Source organism: Tetrao urogallus (genome assembly GCF_951394365.1).
Source record: "Tetrao urogallus genome assembly, chromosome: 2".
Lineage (NCBI taxonomy): Eukaryota > Metazoa > Chordata > Aves > Galliformes > Phasianidae > Tetrao > Tetrao urogallus.
In genome coordinates this window covers 48488445-48502483 of record NC_136814.1, presented here as the reverse complement: position 1 = coordinate 48502483, position 14039 = coordinate 48488445, and the positions used below count along the sequence as shown (strand labels likewise).

Here is a 14039-nt window from a genome sequence, read left to right as displayed (position 1 = left end):
TCATTATTTAGTACTTTTGACAAAGCAAAACGTTTAAACATCCTTAATTCTTCACAAATGATCATTGTTTCTATTTCTAAAGTATGCAACAGAAAGTGAAAAATAGTGTAAAGCTTGTGAAACAGGAGCTGAAAGAGCGTGAGGAGGTAGAAGCGCAAATAAATGCTGTGAAGACTTGGATCCAGGAAACAAAAGAATATTTATTAAGCCCTGATGTGGAAGTGGATACTCAACTTCAGGAGCTGAAGGTATATTAAATCTGTCAATGACTAAATTACAGTGTTTCTAATACATCTTCATAATCTAGTAGAGAGTATTAATCAGTTTCAAACCACCATCAATTACAATTACATGACATTAATTGAATTTTAAGTAAGCCATAGAAAAAAAATCATAGAAGTGGGCTGTAATATGTTACTTTCAAAATATTTAAGATACATGTAAATATTTGTATTTATGCAACTTTACCTATCTAGCATATAGTTCATTCTACTTTATGTCCTAATCTAAAATATGAAAGAACTATAGAATATGAATGGGCAGAACATGGCATCTATTTTCCATATTAGAGCTCTTGGGAGAAACAAAAGCAACCAAATAAACTCCATTTACTGGAGGTGCTGAAAACTTGATTATTGTCCATATACAGATGACATACTGGAACAGAGGACTGGGCCAGAACATCATAAGTGAGAATCCAGGGAATCTCAACATACAATTATTTATATGAACTAATAAAAATAATAACAAAAGTTGAAAGCAATTAGCTTTGTTGTAAGCTGCAAGTAATATCTTCTTTTGCTTATACAGTTTATGCAGACGTAATTATTTTCCTGTTGTTCCTGACAATATTTTTTTTTCTATAATTAGTCTCTCCTCTGCGAAGCAACTACTCATCGCCAGGCTGTTGAAAAAATGGCTGAACAACAGCAGAATAAGTACTTGGGGCTTTATACAGTTTTGCCTTCTGAACTCTCTCTTCATTTAGCAGAAGTTGGGCTGGCCCTTGTAACAGTACAAGATCAGGTAAAATGTAGTAGATGAAATTGTTACAGAATCAGTGCATTTTTTTTAGATGGTCATCTTTGCAACCCCAATTGCTCAAGCAGAGACACCCAGAGCAGGCTGTCCAGGACCATGTCTAGATGGCTTTTGAAGATCTGCTGTGACAGAGACTTCAAATCTTAGTGGGTAACCAGCCCACTAGTGCTGTCACCTGCAAAATGCAAAAGTGCTTCCTGGTATTCAAAGGGAACTTGCTGTGTTCCATTTTGTGTCCATTGCCTCCTGTCTTGGCACAGATCACCACTGAAAAGTGTCTGTCTGCCGTTACAGATGTAGGGCCCTTCTTTAGACTTCCTGACTTTGCAACACGCTATATCCGAGGGTGATCAAAGTGTGATTAGTTCTATTAACTACTTACTTTAACAAAATAAAATTATGTTAATTTGAAAGTGAAAGTCAATTTCCTTTGAGGAAGAGAGTTTTCTATTGCTGAACTTCTGATTTTTGACAGATTCAAGCCAAAGAAAAAGAAACTGGGCATATCAAAACACTGAATCAAGAGTTTGAACAGCGAATTCAGGGGATAGCAAATGAATTAAATGTAATTCTTTCCAAACTAAAAAGGAAAACAGATGATATAGTACAAGCTAAACTTGAACAGAAGGTAAGAACTAAGCTTTCCTTCATTGATTACATCAAAAACTCTTCTGAACTGAGAATTGTACCAATATTTTATCTATTAAGATCTTAGATATATATATGTATATATATATATTTTTTTATGTAGTTCAATGGAATGTACAGAAATATCCTTTGCAAACTAGCCCATACCGGGTACAACTAGAAACTACAACTACAACTATCACAAGAAAATGGAGGGGGTATTTGAGAGTAAAAGAGCATGCAATTCTCTCTAAATAAAGCACGTGATTGCAATCTGAAGAAGTCCAAGAGGGCTTCCAACCTGCTCCTAAAAGACAATTCTTTTCATTCCATCTTTACAGCTGATAAATAGAATTTCACTTAGTCAGTAGTTAATTTCATGTAAACTAGTGTACTCATGAAGTGAAGTACTACTGGAGCAGTTAAGGGGAAGTGCAAAGAATTATGTTATTTTTCTGGGTGTTCTGAATTTTAGTTATGCACTACAGTCATAAAAACTCATCTCTTCTAAGATAAGCTTGTCTAAATTACTGTGTGAAAGTAGGTAAGGCATACCAAATAGGGGAAGAGTTGGTATGCCTGGTGTGTCATAGGTTATTAGCAACATCATCTAAGTGTTATTTGGTTTCTAGAACATGTCACTGAACTACATTCCATTAAAACTGGTAAACCCTTAGTCTTCTAACAGAAGACCAATTAAATGTGTTTTCCAATATGGCACAGACAAAAGCCCTGTGTCACCACAGATTTAGTAAAGTTTCTGTAACTCCACAATAGCTCTCAGCTGATATTTCTGAGATTGGGTTGGCTTTGGCCACAGTATTAAATATTTTTTTGTATTAAAATTGAAAGTGGTTGTGAAAAGTAAAATACAATATTTTAAATCCCTATGATCCAAATCAAATATATCTGTCTCTCACTTTCAAGCAAAGTAGAAATTCTTTATTCTAGATATAGAGATATAAAGTTATGCCTGTCTGAAATATGTATGTTATTGTATTTAGATGTGTAGATTTACAACTATCTTCATGTCTACACACAGATAGTAATGTTTTTAAAGTGTGGTGGTATTAGTGGAATAATAGTTATTTATCACAAATATCAAATGATCAAATAATTGATCATAAATTGAATCTAACGTGTCTCTGTAAGGATAGTCCTAACCAGATGAGTTAAAAGCACTTGTGGCTAGATCAGTGTTCAGTTCTGAATCGGTTATTGCCTGATGATTGCAATTTATATTTCTAAGAATAATTGTGAAGTGTTTGATGAGAATTACTTTACAAAAATGATGAATCATTAATACCTTAGGCATAAAATGAAAGACAAAAACTCAACACCACAAGAAACAATAGCCATTAAGCATTTTATCAGTTTGAGAACTATAGATAACAGTTTAGATTTATTTTTTAACACTTACAGAAACCTTGTAATTATGGTAGGAAAATCTGATTTAAGAATCTGTTTCTATTGAAATGGTCTGTCTTGATCCAGACTGCACCTTTGTCTGGATCAAGCTATGAAAGCACTAAAGTTTTCATAATGCATTCTTGAGTAATTACTAATTTCTGAGTTTGTAAGTGTAACAAGTCCCTTTCAAATAAACAAAAATCTTTGTCATGGCAACATAACCATTCACTTTGTCCAAGAACAGTTGACATCTCTCTGAAGTGACTCAGTCTTTTGATATATTAGGGAAAATAGTTACCTATTTCAGCCCAGTCAGAGAAGAAAAACTAGTGTCATCCATTTAAGAGATGACCAAACACCCTGCTGTTCTGCCTTCCTGCTTAGAGAGTTGTTGTTGATTTGTAGCCAGAATAAAGATGAAATAAATCATGGAAAGTTAGGGCAGGCTGTAAGAGTTGCATGTTGGACTAGAAGTAATCAACAAGAAAGCTTCCTGTCTCACTTATTTTCTTGTTTATTCTATCTAGATCCTTGGTGAAGAGTTGGACAGCTGTAATTTAAAGTTACTGGAATTAGATGCATCAGTCCAGGAGTTTTCAGAACAGAACATACCCCTGGCTAAGCAGCTGGCTAACAGAATAGGGAAACTCACTGCACTGCACCAACAGACCATACGGCAGGCTGAATACAGAGCAACCAAGCTCAGTCAGGTATGATCTAACTTCTTCACTGTCATTTCTTTGGGAAGCAAAAAGCGCATTAAGAAGTTCTCATGTATTTTCCCTTAGTTATGTAAGAAGATACATTCCTTGGCACATCTGCCTATTTTTATTCAGGGCTTGTATAACACAGCAGAGAGGAACAGATTGGTGTCAAATAAGGAGGGTGGAATAACTCTATATGGTGCTGATTTAACATCTAACATGAAGCATCTGATGATTGGTTCCTCTGGTGCCCTGAAAAAATTTTAGTTCTTCCTACCAATAGCAACATGTCAGGAAATAATATATTATTACACTTTTCAGGGCCTCTGTCTTATCACTGTTAATTATGTTTGCTTCCTTGCAAAGGAAAAGAAAAAGTTTTATTTTGATCACTATCTGTAGAGGGAGAATATTATTAGTACATACAGTGAAAAGTCTAGATACCAAGGCCCTGATAATACATCATCTTTCTCCACTTAATGTTCACAAAGATTTTTTTTTCCCTGCTGTCCTCAGGGTTCGGTACCTGGAATCCTTTATGCACTTTTGCTAAACGTCACTATCCAAAAATAGTCTAGCTAAAAGCAAAGAAAGGGAATTTGTATGATTCTACCATTAATACCTTGATAATTTTTGAGTTCTCTCTTCTGCATGCATGAGTGAGCTTCAGTTACTTCTGAAAACTTGATATAAAAACAGATAGAAAATTATTATCAGTGTATGAATTCAATCAGAGATTCTTGATGAAGGGATTTAACTGTTAGGATATTTTTGTTCAACACCAAGAAATCTGCTTCCCATTAAAAAAAATTAAAAAGTCAAAGCAAACATTGCATGCGAACTTCTCTTCTTCTCAAAACAAGTGCAACTTCTCTTTTTTTGGAAATATGACAGCCTGGGTGGATGAAGCATGCTTTAAATAAAAGTTGTTTGGGGAGCTGCATGGTAAGACAAAAAGAAGGAGAAGGATGACGCAAAAGAGGCTTGCAAGTGAGCCACAAGCTGAGACAAAGTATTTTCAAACTTATGTGTGAGGCTGAAATGTGTGCAGGAAGCATACACTCTAGTGATGCAGATGAGTATCAGTGCATTCTGATTCAGGGAGTTGAGTTTTTGTTGTGCCATTTTTCCTTTAAAATAGATAATCTTGCTACTAAAAGCAAACCTTTTTCAACTTCATAAATACAGATTTGGTTGGTTCATATTCAGCAGTAATTAAAAGTTATTAAAATTATCCCCAAAGTCAAAAAGAGTAAATGAAATAAACACATCTGTCATTCTATAAGAATTGTCCAGAATTACATCCTAGACGTAACAGGTGAATTTTTTCTTCTATATCCAGGCTACTTCACATTTGGAAGAATACAATGAGATGCTGGAGTTCATACTGAAATGGATTGAGAAAGCAAATATCCTAGTGCATGGTAACATAACGTGGAATTCTTCCTCTCAGCTTCGTGATCAGTTTAAAGCCTACCAGGTGATTGTACTAACTATGACATTTAATGGAAGCATATAGAAGATCTTACTGTTCATCTTCTATACATTTTCTTCTTTTCCTTCAGGAAAAAAAAAAGTAAAAATTTATGTTACTCTGATCTCTGATTTGTCCTCCAAAACTTGTCCTCCAAGTCGTAAAGATGATTGAGTTCTTCTGTATAATTGTTTTGAAGACTGAAATAAGAATACTTTGTTGAATAAAACTATGTGGTTCAAGTAATCTCTTTGTTTACTCAAGCACATTGGCTTCGTGGGAGCTTTTGATTGAACGTTTTGTCTAGACAGTGAGATGTTATCACATTAAATACCTTATTGCAACTAATACTTGTTTTAAGAAAGATCATAATAAATCTTTTCTTGGTATGATCCTCTTGCTTATTATAAATTCTAATTTATCTAAACACAGTTTTCAGTTGTTTTTTTTTTTCCTTCTCCCATTTTAAGCTAAGTTTGGATAGCCTTTGTTCACATCTGCGCATTTTCACACCAGATGATCCCAGATTAACATCCAACTGATTAATTTTTTTTCTTCCCAGTTGCTTTCTACTAGGTATATCAGACTTCCAGAAAATCATGTTCATAGCTAATGTATATTATGTTTTACAGACAAGTATGTATAGCAAAATGCTAAAATAAATGTGTTGGTAAGTTCAGTTGCTGAAACTTTGAGACTTATACTTTTGTTTCCCTGAAGCACTTAAAAATTCACTCAGAATTAAGCATATTGTCTAAGCTCTACAATAAATTGATAGAACACAATCATGTTTACGGATGTTTATAAATTGAGGAGTTTGCAGGGTAAGAATTTGCTAAGAGGTAGACCCAATCTGTAGTTCAACTGTGACATTCTGATTACATCTTTATCTAGACTATGCTTGAAGAGTCTGGGGAGATCCATGATGATCTTGAGGTCATGAGTGAAAGGATTGAGTATCTGGCCAGTGTCTACTTAACTGAAGGAATGTCTCACCAAGTGCTAGAACTGGGACGTAGGACAGAAGAATTGCAACAAATCATCAAAGTGCGGCTACCAAATCTGCAAGATGCTGCCAAGGTATGTAAAAGCACTTTTTTTTCCAATACTGGCTGACAGCTAGGTTTGTGTGTGCTTAAGAGCATTGTGGTTTTGGGAGTACTAGCACCTTATCTGTCAGTTCTGTTTAAAAGTATGTATCTTGCACCACTTGTGATGCTGTTGAGCATTCTGCCTTTGTTTTCGCTACTGCTTCAGGTAGAGAGCAGATTTCTGTAGGTCATGTTACATCTGCCCCTTCTGCTTGGATGTATTGGGGACCATTGCATTTCTCAAAAGGAGCTGAGCACCTGTGTTTAGATACTTGAATTGAGATGAATATGTCTGTGTTGACATTTATGATGCACCATTTATTTTTCACTTAGAAAATACATAAAGCCTGTCTTCTGTTAATTCAGATCAGTACTGAACCTGAGAGGAACTCTATATTGTGAGACCTATGGCTCTAAGAAAATGCAATAACATGCTTTTCTGTGTCCTTGATATTTCTTTGGGACTCTTCCATATCTGTTTGTTGTTAATGTAAATATGTGTTCTACATGTGTCATGTATGAGGGCATTATAGACAGGTGCAAGATACAGAGAAAAGCAGAGAAGAGTTTTCTATTTACTCTTTCCTTTTGGGTGTTAAATTTTACTTTTTTTTTTTTTGTTGTTGTTGTTTTTAATTGACAAAATAATTTAGGTTTTTTTTTTTTTTTTTTTTTTTTTTTTAGTATAGTATATTTTTAGGATTCCTTTTGCTGTTGACTGATGCAGTTCAACACAACTAAATAGGAAAATAATACCTACTGGCTGCTGAGAATATCATCAATAATTAGGATGATCACAACTAATACTGATTTTTTTTTTTCCTTATTTCACAGTATTTTATAGAATATAGCACTGTAGTGATTTAAGAACAGATCAACAGCTAAGGTCCACCACTCCGTTCTCTCATTCCCCACCCTCAGAAGGATAAAGATGGAAAAAGAAAAGATGAGGTTGATATAAGAAGCAGTTCAATTAAATGGAAAGAAAAAAAAATAAAGCTGTGTGGAAGCAAAAAGAGAGAACGTAGAGGATTTTTAGAATTAAATTTTTTCTCTAATTTCATCAGCAAACAGTGTTCACTCACATCTTAGGAAGTGGGGTCTCAGTACTAGTGGTTGCTTGGGGAGATCAATGCTTTCTAACAAAACTATCACCTCCTTCCTCTGGGCTGAAGGTTTTTTTTTTTCCCATTGAGTAAGCACACAAATAAGAAGAGTAGAATGAAACTTACTAACTTCAGTTCTTAGAGAAATATCAGAATAATTGAATATGTGTAAGCTGTTACATGAAAATATGAAATGAGTAGAAGTCAACATAGATTTGCAAAGAAAGAAAATCATATTAAAAGAATCACATTTAACATAAAGGTAGTAGACATAGATAAATATACAATGTGTCATATATCTTGATTTTAATAATGTTTCACAAGATGTTGTTATTAGAAGTTGATAAGCTTACGTAGTTGAAAATGTATCAAGTAGGTGTAAAGATATTTAGAAATTTTCCTGGTTTGTAATTATCAATGGTTCCCACCCCTAAAGATGGGATACGTGAAGTAGTATCTTTCAGGTTCTCCTTTGGGCTGCTAGTAGTTAATATTTTTATTAATAAGTTGGATGGTGTTTTAGAGACCATAACTTTGAATTTGATTAGATAACACCAAATGTACATGGGATACCTGAAAAAATTTAGGCTCCCATTCAACAGGGATAAAGCAAATTATTACCTTTAGATAGGAAGAAAAAATTATTTGTGTATCTGAATGAGGGATTTCTGGCTACAGGTACCCTGTAGAAAGATCTTGAATTTAATAATGTAGATCATAGAAAAATAAGTGAATGTTTTTGTAAAATAATCCAGTCAGTATGAAAAAAAAAAAAAAAAAAAAAAAAAAGAATAAAAAAAGAATATAATTGTCAGGACATGTGAAGTGGTTCTTTTCTACCTATCAATCACGAGCATGGTTTCAACTATGTCTAGTTTTGCACATGTACAGAGTACAGTAATGATAGTGAGACAAATATAAATTTGCAAGAAAAAATGCACTGAAAGAGAAATACGACACATGAAGTATTCAGAGAGGTTAAAAATTATTTGTTCCTATCTGTTGTTAATAAGTAGAGGACAGAAATCGCAGTAGTAGATTGCTTCATGTCAAAGCATTGTAGAAAGAAATCTACAGAATAACAGTACTGGATCACTGGAAGATAGAGACACAGACACTGCTGCCAGTGTTTTAAAGAATGAAAAGGTCTGAAAAGATAGCCCAATTCTGTCCTGTTCTGTCTTATTTTGGGAAGGGGACTAGAGGACATCTTGATCTCCTTTTTAGGATTATGACTCTTTGAAATCAGCTTTGTGACATACTTACTGAGTTTGAAAGATGAAGTACTTGAAATAGTAGCTCTTGCTGTGAAACCTATTTTTCCACACTCTCATAATACTTGCAACAGTTTTCCTTTTCAAAATTATGACTTAGATTTGACAAGGTAATAAGGAACACAACTATAAAATCCAGACAGATGTATATTTATAGTGACTTTTTTTTTTCTTCAGATTCATGAAATCATTCACAAATTTGTTGTTGTTACAGGACATGAAGAAGTTTGAAGTTGAGCTGAGAGCCTTGCAGGCTGCTCTGGAGCAAGCCCAAGCCATCCTGACCTCTCCAGAGCTTGGACGTTTGAGCTTGAAAGAGCAACTGTCTCACAGACAGGTAAAAGTGCAGGGTCTCAAAATTAGCTCTTTAGTAGCACGAGGTTGCACGAAGAATACTGAATGTTGGTAAGACTGTTTATGGTGTTGGTGCTTCTTTTTGTGGGTAATTGTTTCATATTCTATCCCCAGATTACAGCCAAATGAATAAGGAATGGAATCATAGAATGATTTTCAAATCATAGAATGAGGGACCTTAAACATCATCTAGTTCCAGTCTCCCTGCCATTGGAAGGGACACCTTCCACCAGATCATATTGCTCAAAGTCCCATCAACCTTTCATCATACACTTCTAGGGAATGAGACATCCACAGTTTCTCTGTGCGACCTGTCCTGTCGCTTCACCATCCCCATAATGAATAATTTCTTCCTACTGTCTGATCTAAACCTACCCTCTTTCAGTTTAAAACCCTTTGTCCTACCACCTTGTAAAGAGTCCCTTCCCATCTCTGCTGTAGGCTACCTTAAGTACTGGAAAGCTGCTGTAAGGTCTTCCCTTACATAGAGAAGCTTTCTCTTCTGGCTGAACAAGTCCAGCTCTTTCAGCCTGTCTTCATAGGATCGGTGCTCTGGCCGTTTGATCACCTTTTTGACCCTTCTCTGCGTGTACTCTGATATGTCCATGTCTTTCTTTTTCTGGAAGCTGAATGCAGTACTCCATTTAGGATCTCACAAGAGCTGAGTAGAAGGGAAATTCTTATCCCTTAGCCTGCAGGTCACACATCTTTTGGTGCAGCCTAGGATGCAGTTGGCTTTCTAGTCTGCAAGCACGCACTGCTGGCTTGTGTTTAGTTCTTCATTCATCAGAACCACCAAGCCCTTATCCTCAGATCTGCTCTCAATCCATTTATTGCCCCACCTGCATTCATGCTTTGGATTGACCCAACACAGTTTCAAAACCTTATACTTGACATTGTTGAACTTCACGAGGTTCACATGGACCCACCTCTCAAGCCTGTTGTGCTCTCTCTGAAGATCATGCATAGAATCACAGAATAGCAGGACATCCACAACTTCTATGGGCAGGCTGTACCAGTGCCTCATCACTCTCTCAGTGAAAAACTTCCCCTGACATCTAATCTAAATCTCCTCTGTATATTACTCCTATACAGATTTGTGGAATTTGTATAGTTATTTTTCAAATATGTTAACAGAAATATTATTGTGCATAGACACCCTGAAATAGGATTGAATATTCTATTTCATTATTTACCTTTATGCCTATTATTTAGGCCTTTTGATTTATTAATATTTAATATTTTATTAGTATTTTAAAAGAATCTTATATATGAATAATTCCAAAATGTACCTTGATTGTATTTAATTATAAATAAATAAAATAATTTTGCATTGTTTCAGCCTGTGAATTCATCATTTGTTGTTTGCTGCATCAGATGGGTGTTCTGCATAAGTATCTTATTTGTGGAACTGACTTTTTCTAGCATCTCTTGTCTGAAATGGAATCACTGAAGCCAAAGGTTCATGCAGTCCAAGTCTGTCAAAGTGCTCTGAGGATTCCTGAAGAGGTGGTCACCAGCCTGCCAATATGTCACAGTGCACTCCAGCTCCAGGAGGAGGCCAGCCGCTTGCAGCACACTGCCATCCAGCAGTGCAACATCATGCAGGTAAGCATAATTTTGTCCTGTGTATTATTCAGAGTAACTTGAAAAGTGCCTTACAAATTTCAGTGAAAACAAAGGCTTTCATATCTCTGTCCGTTCCTTTTTTTCCCGTGTCATATCATTAAGATATTCCACACTCTGTTTCAGTCAATCTGACTCCGTGTTTTTAAAATGTATATTTGACACCATAATCTTCCTTATGCTTAAGTATCCACAGTGATCAGAAGCCTTTATTGCGCTCTATCTTGAATCTTTCTACATGAGTTTGCAATGTATTTTTCTATCACCAGCTAGCAGGAAAGAAAGTTTATTATAATGTACTTTGAAAATATTTTTACGTATTTTGGTATGAAATGACACAATCAATTAAAACCCGATTTCCTTGTATTTACCATACCCTGTTTCATCAGAAGATGAGCTTCTAGTGAGTCTATGGTGGAAAGAATCTACACCACACTGATACGATAATGGTCTGAATCCATCTTCAGAATCTTCTCCTGGCTGTATTTTCTGCGATTCTGTGAAATCTAAGTAATTCATGTAATCTTTCACTTCATGCAAGAAGGCCTTATGTGAAGAAGTGCTATAGCAAAACTGTCAGACTAGGTGACCAGGCAGTGCTATCTGTTAGTGTGTATTCTTAGTGCAGATATTTGCAGATATTGAATCTGAAGATTCAACCCAGTATTGAATATCTTAAAAAATAATGCATCTAAACTATTTTCTGGAAACAGTTACATTAAACAGTTGAATTCACTGCAGTTTACCATATATCTTAGTGGACTGATGTTTTCCTGACTTGATTCCTGCTGTACTTATCCAGATGTGCCTTTTATGTGTAAGTTTGCTTCACTTCAGAAGGGAGATTAGTCATGCTTGGCATAAATAAATCCTTTTTTGTGTGTGTGTAGACGCTCAAATCTTTTTTCCCCTCTCTAGGAAGCTGTGGTTCAGTATGAGCAATACGAGCAAGAGATGAAACATTTACAGCAAATGATAGAGAGTGCCCATCGTGAGATCCAAGACAAGCCAGTAGCAACCAGCAACATCCAGGAACTCCAGAACCAGATTTCACGTCATGAGGTAGGAAAGCCATAACAACATGCGCTCATTGGCAACTCACTGGCCCCAGTACTTTTCATAAGTAAGTTTAATTAGATAGCTGAGTAGTTTTTCAGGCATGCTTAAAGGCTCTCCGAACAGGTAAACTAATACTCAATAGGAAAGTCATGCTGTTAGTACAGTCTGGAGTATTCATTTGTTTATTCAGTTAAATGTATCCTTATCTCCAGGCACTAAAGCATTATGTAATTAAGAGGCAGTTACCATATGTACTTGACTGAGGAGCACTCCCTGTTAATGCTACTGAACATTTAGTCAGTTGATTGCTACCAAATTAGCGATAACTTATTTCCATCCCATTAACAAAGACACCAAGGTACCCGAATCACAGCAAACACAAGTAAATCTGGTGGAATACTGTGCAAGAGACACTCCAAAGGCTTCTTAGCTAGTTGCTTGGGGGGAGTTTTGTCCCGTGTAGTTACTAATTCTGTCTTCAAACTTATTGATCTTAAGTGCTCAAATGAGTCAAAAACAGCCTCCATGGAGCCTTCACTGCTGTGCTGTCATAGGGGCTTCTCAACCCCACTTCCTTGCTCCTACCTTTTGTTTATTTCTATGGATGGAAAATGAGACAAATATATCTGTATATCACTTTTGACAGCAGATGGCACAATTTCTTTACCTTTTAATTAAAACCTCCTTGTAGTATTATGTAATGTAGCCTAATGTTGTACGTATTGCTCATTTTCTATTATAAATTCTTATTTTATAAGTTCTTATAGAAGTAGCTTACTATAAATGCAGAGTGGTTTTCCCTTAAAAATAAAAATAAAAAAATAAAAGAAATGGAAAGAGAGAGGGAAAGGTTTCACACTTGTAAGATTTTTAAGAGACTAAGATATGGATTTTTTAAAATATTTTGTCTGCTAAGTAGTTGTGGGAAAGCGCACTGTCACAGAAAGGGATTGTGTGTTGTTACATGACTTTAAAGGGAAGGTCTGTCTAGGTGCCTGTTATTTGTCTTATTGTTTTAAGAAGATTTTAGTTATGAGATTCCCTGTTGAAGCCTGCATGAGCAAAAACGTAAAGGGATATTTGTAGGACCCATGTTTAGGATGAAAATAGGAGGATGGAAGTTAATGGAACATACACAGTTGTCTAGAAAGCTTATACTGTTGTGTATTTATGTAACAGCAGTTAAACTCTGTAACTAAGCTTACTATACCCAGTTTCATCAGAATTTCAGAAAAGAATATGGATAAGTATCTCCATACTTGTGCTTAACCAATCTGGTGGCTTTCTATGATGGAGTGATGGCATTGGTGGACAAGGTAAAGGTGACCAATGTCATTTACCTGGACTTGAGCAAGTCCTTTGACATGGTTCTCCACCACATCCTTATCTCCAAATTGGAGGGGTGTGGGTTTGTGTTGCATTGCCTACAACAGATTTGCTGGGTGGACCACTCGATGGATAAGAAATTGGTTGAAAGGCCCCAAACAGAGGGTGGTCATCAATGGTTCTATATCCAGGTGGAGGCTGGTAATGAGCAGCATCCCCCGGAGTCTGTCTTGGGACTGGTGCTCTTTAACATCTTCATCAGTGACATTGATGATGGAATTGAGTGCACCCTCAGTAAGTTTGGTGACGACACCAAGCTGAGCGGTGTGGTTGACACGGTTGATGGAAGGGATGCCATTCAAAGGGACCTCTACAGGCTAGAAAGGTGGGCCCGGGTGAACCTGATGAGGTTCAACACAGCAAAGTGCAAGGATTTGCACTTGGGCCAGAGGAATCCTGGGCATCCATACAGACTGGAAGGAGCAGTCCTTGAGAGCAGCCCTGCAGAGAAACACCTGGAGTCCTGATGGATGAAAAGCTGAACATGAGCCAGCAGTGTGCTCTTGCAGCTCAGAAAGCAAATGGTGTCCTGGGTTCCATCAGAAGAGGGGTGGCCAGCAGGGACAGGGAGGTGATTGTCCCCCTTTTCTCTGCTCTTCTGAGGCCCCATCTGGAGTACTGTGTCCAGGTCTGGAGCCCCCAGTACAAGCAAGACAGGGAGCTGTTGAAGAGGGTCCAGAGGAGAGCCACAAAGATGATCAGGGACCTGGAGCACCTCCCCCTACAAAGACAGGCTGAGGGAGCTGGACTTGTTCAGCCTGGAGAAAAGAAGGCTGCGGAGTGACCTCATTGCAGCCTGTCAATACCTAAAGGGAGCCTGCAAACAGGAGGGGATTCAGCTCTTTGAAAGGGTAGACAGCAGCAGGACAAGGAGAAATGGTTTTAAG

General features: G+C 36.6%; 1 protein-coding gene across 1 annotated transcript in view; it reads left to right on the top strand.

Moving 5' to 3' along the window:
* LOC306958740 (nesprin-1-like) overlaps positions 1 to 14039 on the top strand; it is a gene marked incomplete at both ends in the record, with an annotated part of 192381 nt that overhangs the window by 116855 nt on the left and 61487 nt on the right. Inside the window, 9 exons of the mRNA XM_079550331.1 lie at positions 83 to 248; positions 871 to 1026; positions 1517 to 1669; positions 3606 to 3788; positions 5125 to 5262; positions 6151 to 6336; positions 8942 to 9064; positions 10507 to 10689; positions 11626 to 11769. Of these exons, the coding sequence (XP_079406457.1) occupies positions 83 to 248; positions 871 to 1026; positions 1517 to 1669; positions 3606 to 3788; positions 5125 to 5262; positions 6151 to 6336; positions 8942 to 9064; positions 10507 to 10689; positions 11626 to 11769 (1432 nt within the window). The remainder of the gene's footprint in view (positions 1 to 82; positions 249 to 870; positions 1027 to 1516; positions 1670 to 3605; positions 3789 to 5124; positions 5263 to 6150; positions 6337 to 8941; positions 9065 to 10506; positions 10690 to 11625; positions 11770 to 14039) is intronic.